Source organism: Myotis brandtii, unplaced genomic scaffold (assembly GCF_000412655.1).
Source record: "Myotis brandtii unplaced genomic scaffold, ASM41265v1 scaffold187, whole genome shotgun sequence".
Taxonomy (NCBI): domain Eukaryota; kingdom Metazoa; phylum Chordata; class Mammalia; order Chiroptera; family Vespertilionidae; genus Myotis; species Myotis brandtii.
The window spans coordinates 5260482-5268690 of NW_005356944.1; the positions used below are offsets into that span (position 1 = coordinate 5260482).

Sequence of the window (8209 nt, forward strand, 5' to 3'; positions counted from 1 at the left end):
GCGGATCTGGTTGCCGCGTTGGGCGCTGAGCGGAGGCAGTCCGAGTCCACGTCCTCCCACGCTTAGCTGCTCGCCGGTGCTCGTTCATTTCATGCTCCGCGTTCAGCAGTCGCATTCGGGACTTCGGTTTGTTTACTAGCACTCCTTGAAGGTGCCTGGCATATGGATGCCATGTGTATGTGCCAGACGACAGATGAGTGAATGAAAAATAATCACCTTTTCCTCCTCCAAGGCCTTCCTCCTCCATTCAGCCTTTCATGGCAACAGCAATCTCAGACTTTAATCAGAAGTCAAGACTTTGTCTGGTACTGTTCTGGGCCTCCCAGGTAACGAGCAAAATGCAGTCCCATGATGGATTATAATGGGGTCGTTATGTGGCCCGCAACTCAGCCGTCAAGATGGGCAGGTTAGAAAAACTGGAATGACCTCAGGCTTCCGAATCAGGCAGACTTGAGTCTGCGTCCTGTCGCCACAGCTTTTCTTCCTTGGGATACTTGCTCCTTTCCTTGTAAAATGGGAACCACTGATTGCGACGTAGTGTTTATAGTAAAATAGAACTGCTAATTTCTATGTTTGGATTGGGGAATTACGAGGACAGTAAAGGCATGGTTAAGGTTCCATTAATGAGCTTTACATTTAGAATGTAGCAGACACTGGAGTTTCTAAGTAACATTTAAAATTTCATGTTATAAATGTGATTAACATATCCGATGTTTCTTTGGTGTATTTATTATGGTAATGATGTGATATTTTATTATATGTAATTACAATAACTTTTGAGGTCTGCCTGGCATGTGCATTTTAAAAAGCAAACCTCAAAAAAAAAAAAAAAAGAAGAACAAAATACGAATCACCAGCAATCGCAAATTTAGAAATAGCTACTTTATGTTTTGGTGTTTTCTTCCAGTCTTTTTTTCTTCTTCTTTTTTAAAAAATAATACTTTTATTTATCGATTTCAGAGAGGAAAGGAGAGGGGGAGAGAGATAGAAACATGAATGATGAGAATCATTGATCAGCTGCCTCCTGCATGCCTCCCATTGGTGAAGCCTTCAGCAGCAACCCTGGGCCTGTTCTCTGACTGGGAATCCAACCGTGACCTCTTGGTTCAACCACTGAACTACACTGGCCAGGCATTTCCCCCTCCACCCCCCCATGTATTATGTATGTGCATAAAAAACCCAGTATCATACTTAATCCTGCCATGTTATTCTCTCATGAGCATCTATATCCATATCTATAATAATAACAGCTTAATATGCTAATTAGACCAGGCGTCCTTCTAGCTATCCTTCAGGACGACCTTCCAGACAAAGCCGGGGCTGTGAAGGAAGCCCGGGTCCCGTGAGCTGGAGGGAAGCCGGTGCCCGCAGCCAGGGGAAGGAAGGCCTGATCTTGCACAAATTTCATGCATTGGGCCTCTAGTTTGTAGATAATTTTAATGATTTTGAAAAAGTTTTATTGAAAACTGCTTTATTATATCCCATAGATATACCATTATATAGTATAGTCACTATTTTTTTGAACATTGTTTCTGATTTAAAAAAAATATATATTTTTTTATTGATTTCAGAGAGAGGAAGGGAGAGGGAGAGTTAGAAACATCAATGATGAGAGAGAATCATTGATTGGCTGCCTCCTGTACGCCCCCACTGGGGATCTAGCCTGCAACCCAGGCATGTACCCTAGTAGACTGGAGTCGAACCTGGGACCCTTCAGTCTGCAGGCCAACACTCTGTCCACTGAGCCCAACCAGCTTGGGCTGTTTCTGATTTTTTAAAATGCTCCTCCATCTACTTGTGAATTGCAGCTTTCCTGTTGACTTCCCACTTTGAAGGAACATTTTCTTCACCTCCCAAGCCTCAGTTTCCTAATTTTAAAAAAATGAGGGTGATGTCTTCCCTAGAGAGCTGTTTGAGGGTTAAGATGTTACCTGTAAATGTGCCTAGTACAGTCCCTGGCCCCACAGGAGGCAGCCGCTAATGTTCCTCACCCAGAATCTGGAGCTCATGTCAGTGCGCTTCCTCCCTTTCTGTTTCAGTGATAGTACTCACCATGCATCGGAAGAAAGTAGATAACCGAATCCGGATTCTCATCGAGAATGGGGTAGCTGAGCGGCAAAGGTCTCTCTTTGTTGTGGTTGGAGATCGAGGAAAAGATCAGGTAAGACCTGGTACATGCTCCTGACTTACTGTGCAGCCCCCAGAGTCGGCATGTTACAGGCCCTCTGGGGTTTTAGCACAATGACATTAAGGTCCCTTGACTTTCTTTAAAAAAAGTTCTTTGTTGATTTCAGAGAGGAAGAGGGAGGGATAGAGATAGAAACATCAATGATGAGAGACAATCATTGATCAGCTGCCTCCTGCACACCTCTTACTGGGGATTGAGCCCGCAACCCGGGCATGTGACCTGACCAAAAATCGAACCCTGACCTCCTGGTTCATAGGTTGATGTTCAACCATGAGCCACACTGGTCCGGCTTGATTGGTTTTCTTTTTTTTAAAATATATTTTTTATTGATTTCAGAGAGGAAGGGAGAGGGGGAGAGAGATAGAAACATCAATGAGAGAGAATCATTGATCGGCTGCCTCCTACACGCCCCCTACTGGGGATCCAGCCTGCACCCCAGGCATGTGCCCTTGATCGCAATTGAACCCGTGATGCTTCGGTCCACAGGCCAATGCTCTATCCACTGAGACAAACCGGGTAGGGGCTTGACTGGTTTTCTTTAAGTAAAATGCCAACTGGGGAATCTTTCTTTATTTGTAAGTGATAAATACTCTATAGTTAGAAATATTAGCAGACAGGTTAACAACTTTAGATGCTTTGGGTGGTGGACTGAGCACAAGGTTAAGGGGGTGTGGCTTCTAGTCCCATCTTGAGCACTACTAGCCTTGTGACTTTGGGCACTTCCCTGGCCCTCAGTTTAGTTTCCACATCTGTCAAATGAAGTCTTGGGCCTGGCAGACTCAAAGGTCACTTTTGGTTCTGAGATTCTGTGACTTTTTCCTTTGGCAGGTGGTCATACTCCATCACATGTTGTCCAAAGCAACCGTGAAGGCTCGGCCTTCGGTGCTGTGGTGTTACAAGAAAGAGCTGGGCTTTAGCAGGTAAGCTCGGCCCTTTGAGTGTCCCGTGCTACTTACGATTCCTGCTCCTTAGTTAAGTGCCAGGAAATGATTTCTTTACTTTTTTTTTTGAGCCTTTTAATTGTTTCTATTACTCAAAAAAGCTTCATTTTTAAAATTTATTTAGCTTTCTGACTCTGGGCTTGTGCCTTCAACACTTTCACAACGATTTTTCTGCTCCTCAATACGGAAAGCACGCTTGATCCTGTCACGGATGCATGTAGCATACGTGGATCCACTGTAGGCCCTGCTGATGTGCTTTCCGTTTTAGACAACCCCATTAGAACTTTAGGTCTCACGGCACGAGCTCCGCGAAGCCGGCCTGGGCACGCACCACATGCAGACTTTGGTGCTTTCCCAACCTTCTTGGTGTAAAGTAAACAATTGTGTTACCAGGGGCTCGGGACAGCCTCGTTTTGTTAGCGGCTGTCTTGTAGGACAGCCTCCGACGGTATGGCAGATGCTGGACCATGGTGAGTACCTGAAGTCACCATCCCCGGAAGAGCAGGAAATGATTTCTTGAGTTTTTCTGGGATTGTTAGTGGAGGTGCTGTCTCTGAGGACATTTCCAACTAGAGAAAATACTAGAGTTGGTGTCTGCCTTCATTCCTGACAACAAGTTTCAAATCATTTTCATGCTCTTTAAGTCCCCAGTGCAGATCCTTGCTTTCTGCATGTGATTTTTCTTCCTACTTTCCTAAGCCCATGTAATGCAAGCTCCCTTAATTGCCTTTTCTTACCTCAATTTTTCACTCTCCCTCTTCCTTCCCTTTTGTTTCTGAGGATGTCCCTCATCCCATGTTTAAAGCAAACCCCTTGGTCTACTCTGGATCTCTTCTCAAACTGCTCTCCGGACCTGTACTTCGTTTCCTCTCCTGGACACTCTATCCCCCTTTGAAACTTTCTCCTTTTTCCTGTTAAACATGCTCAGCTTTCTCCATTATATTTATAAAAAAAGCTACATACCCAGCTTTATCCCTCGGTTTAGCATTTTTACTCATTCTTATTGCCAAACAGCTTGAAACAAAGCCTGTTGCACTTCCTGGCCACCCTTGTGATCAAATTGTGCTCTTGGATATCACTGATGACCCGATGCCCAATGCGATAACGTTTCTTCCTCTTTCTCCTTCTTTTCAGAGCTCTTCCTCCACTAGTTTACTGCTGTATTTGACATGGTACTGCCTAATCTTATCTTTTTGAAGCTGTGAACTTAAGACTTGGGGCTGTAAATAGCAGACCTCCAGCACAAACACACTTAGGTACAAAGGGAGTGTATTGGAGAAGAGGGGACAGCTCATGACCCTCAGGGGATGAGACCTCTGCTCTGCTTCGGGCTGGAGAGCCACAATGCTCCCAGTCTTTGCTCATTCTCTCATCTCTGCATGTCTCCTCTGTTTTTTCCCACTTTAGCTCAGCTTTCTGTTTTCTTTCTTTTAAAAAAAATGTTTATCTTGAGAGAGAGAGAGAGAGAGAGAGAGAGAGAGAGAGAGAGAGAGAGAGAGAAACGTTGATTGGCTGCCTCCTGCATGCCCCCTACACAATTTGATCACAAGGGTGGCCAGGAAGTGCAACAGGCTTTGTTTCAAGCTGTTTGGCAATAAGAATGAGTAAAAATGCTAAACCGAGGGATAAAGCTGGGTATGTAGCTTTTTTTATAAATATAATGGAGAAAGCTGAGCATGTTTAACAGGAAAAAGGAGAAAGTTTCAAAGGGGGATAGAGTGTCCAGGAGAGGAAACGAAGTACAGGTCCGGAAGCAAGCCTGAAACCTGGGCCTGTGCCCTGACTGGGAATCAAACCTGCAAACCTCTTGGTGCATAGGACAGCGCTCAACCAACTGAGCCACACTGTCCAGGGCAGCTTTCTGTTTTCTGTTGTCCCTATTGCAGACACAGACTGGAGTTTTATATGTAGACTCAGTCTTTCTCCCTAATTCTTGTGGAAAGACCCCTCTCCCCCCAGCCACTGAGCCAGGGGAGGTGGGTCGGTTACCTAGTAGAAACTTGGCAGTTCTACCAACAGCTCTGTGTGTGGAGGAGTCCGGGGTGCAGAATGCTGTCACTTGGCAGATAACCTCAGAAATGCCCTCCTTTTCTTACTCAGACCACCTTCCTGTGCTCGTCTCTTCCCTTTGATTTTATTTTCTCCTGTGCTGAGCCCAGCCAGCATGTGTGATTCCGTCTTTGGGCCTCCTCCTTTATTCCCAAATCTGTTTGTCTCTGATGCTGACTCTGAAGTCCTATCTCCAGCCCTGGCTGCTCTCTGCTGTGGTGGAACTTCCTGCCTTCGCACCTGCTGCCTCCTCTGCCCCGGGTGCCACCGCTGCCTCTGCCACACCCGGCGAATGCTCCACATCTCTCAGGGCTGCCTCCTTCCTGAAGCTTTTCCTCGGTCCCGCAGCCCCGCCTCTTCAGCGCTTGTCTCCTCTTGCAGTGCCTGTCCCCCTGACAGTGTTGTCTTGGGTTAGAACTGCCCTCGGGGACTTGCTCCCACGGTGTGGGAAGGAAGTGATGGGTTCGTGCAGGAAAGCTGAGGACACGAGCCTGCCCTCACCACGCCTTCCCAGGTGTTCTGGGGAGGGCAGCCTGTAGCCGAAGCAGCGGCTTGAGACTGAGGTAACGAGGCCACTGAGGTTGGTTTCAAGCCCTGGCTCTGGCCAAAAGGTTTCGGTGCTCTCATCACCGTGCTTTTAAAGTGACAGAGCAGGACGGCCGAGTTCACACACAGGCTTGCCTCTGTCCCCCTCCGAAGCCCAGCTTCTAAACCGCTCTGCTCCAGTGCCGCTCCGGTTTTCTTCCCCTTTCAGGGGCGGGGATCAGCCCTGCGATTTCCAGCTTCCCTCCCAGCTCTGAGGGTCTAAGCCGGTGATCATTTGCTCCCAATTCTCTAGCCCCTCTGGTTAACTGGCTCTCATGGGATGGGGGGGTGATTGCAGTCACCGGAAGAAAAGAATGCGTCAGCTACAGAAAAAAATAAAGAACGGAACACTGAACATAAAGCAAGATGACCCCTTTGAACTCTTTGTCGCCGCCACAAACATTCGCTACTGCTACTACAACGAGACCCACAAGATCCTGGGCAATACCTTCGGCATGTGTGTTCTCCAGGTGGGTGCCATCCTCCAGCCTGGCCTGGAGGCAGCATGGGGGGTACTGGGCTGCCTGGTTCCCCAGGAGAGCAGTGGGCAGCAAGAGAAGATTCACACGAACCCTCCTCCCTCAAGTATTATCAGTGGAACACTTGGCCATTTTCTTTTTTTTAAAAAAATATATTTTATTGATTTTTTTACAGAGAGGAAGGGAGAGGGATAGAGAGTTAGAAACATCGATGAGAGAGAAACATCCATCAGCTGCCTCCTGCACACCCCCTACTGGTGATGTGCCCGCAACCAAGGTACATGCCCTTGACCTGACTCGAACCTGGGACCCTTGAGTCCGCAGGCTGACGCTCTATCCACTGAGCCAAACTGGTTAGGGCCACTTGGCCACTTTCAAACAAACGATAATTCATCCCGTATTAAGAGAACAGTTTCTACTTAAAGTGGCACTTGTCTAGTGATACCAAAACTGGCAGTGATGTTCTGTCACAACTGATTCTAACAGGCTAAAGCTGATAAAGAAAGCACTGTGACCTTCAAGTGACTCCAGGTCTTTATGGGAAATAACTGAAAATTTTGGTGACAAGTTGGACTTGTTTTAACCAACTGGGTACAGACCTGTGTGCTCATGTCCTGTCCAGAGTGCTTGACTGGCATAACCCCCACCAGCTCTCTCCTGCCCCTTCTAGTCCTTAAACTCCCCTATACAAACACACACACACACACACACACACACACACACACACAACTACCCGGTGAATTTCTTCACTGGTACGTATTATTTTGTCAGGCAAGTTAATAGACTGTTTCACATTTGTCTTTGTTTTGAGCTCACATGGTTTTTGTTTTATTCTTTGATTCACACGCACAAAAAAGACATTTAAGCACAAATCCCCGCATTTTGGTATCTGTTTATTTACAAGTACTATTATGATTACATACATTATAAAGCAGACCTTACAAAATATAAACTAAGAAAATCATGACTAGAAGTTCTAATTTTCCCCCCTCTGCCTTCCAGTGGGTTGTGCCACCCACTGCTGGCTTGCATCCCACCTTGGAGGCCAGGAAAAAGCATTTTGCCTCATACTCTGATTACTGACCCATAGGGAGTGTTAAACTCACCACTGTTACAGTGTTACCAGTGGCAGTGACGGTGGCTCCTTTAAGCAATGGCTCCCCCATGTGGTGTAGTTGAGTTTTGTCAGTTACAGTTTCCATCTATAAACATCAAAATGAATGTGAGATGTTTCTGAAATTCAAGTTTGAATTAGTGAAGACTGGATGATGGCTGTCCAAAATGTATGTTATCAGAGATTATTAGAAACACTTTTGACATGTAAAACCAGGTACCCCTATTCTCCAGGGCTGCGCTCTCTTCTGTGGTCCCCCTAAGTAAGGTAAGGGTGTTTGTGTGTGTGTGTGTGTCAGTGAGTTGGGTGAGGGGTGTGGTCCTGAGCTTGTACTAAAATCTCTTCCAGGATTTTGAAGCTTTAACTCCAAACTTGCTGGCCAGGACTGTAGAAACAGTGGAAGGTGGTGGGCTGGTGGTTATTCTCCTACGGACCATGAATTCCCTCAAGCAGTTATACACGATGACCATGGTAAGTGTCTGTTTTATAATTTAATTGTGGAGGGTTCAAATCTGTAGACCACTTTGAAGAATTCCTGTTGAGCAGCTAACTCCAGTGAGTGGTCAGCACAGTCTCTGGCTGGGAGCTCTTGGACTGCAGCTAATGAGAAAGTCACTGCAGTGAAATGGCCCTGAGTGTGCCTAGGAATCTCTGAATTTTGCATTTGCTGCTGGGCATTTGCAAATTCTATTCCAGTGAGATTCAGAGGCAATGCAGCTGTCAGAGAGTTAAATTTCTGAAATAGTAATAGCAGAGACTCATGCCAGTGCCTAAATCTGTGTGTTGCAAAAAAGGGGGCTGTGGACAGAGTTCTTCACTGGCCCTTATCCTAGTGGAGAATGAAGGACCATTT

General features: G+C 46.3%; 1 protein-coding gene and 1 pseudogene across 1 annotated transcript in view; one reads left to right on the plus strand and one right to left on the minus strand.

Annotated features, from left to right (window-relative positions):
• Positions 1 to 1999: 1999 nt before the first annotated feature.
• NAT10 (N-acetyltransferase 10 (GCN5-related)) overlaps positions 2000 to 8209 on the plus strand; it is a 31060-nt gene continuing 24850 nt past the window's right edge. Inside the window, exons 1-4 of the mRNA XM_014538167.1 lie at positions 2000 to 2161; positions 3017 to 3108; positions 6062 to 6233; positions 7705 to 7827. Coding sequence (XP_014393653.1) covers positions 2054 to 2161; positions 3017 to 3108; positions 6062 to 6233; positions 7705 to 7827 — 495 coding nt within the window. The 5' untranslated portion in view covers positions 2000 to 2053. The remainder of the gene's footprint in view (positions 2162 to 3016; positions 3109 to 6061; positions 6234 to 7704; positions 7828 to 8209) is intronic.
• Positions 3218 to 4541, minus strand: LOC102248027 (annotated as a pseudogene).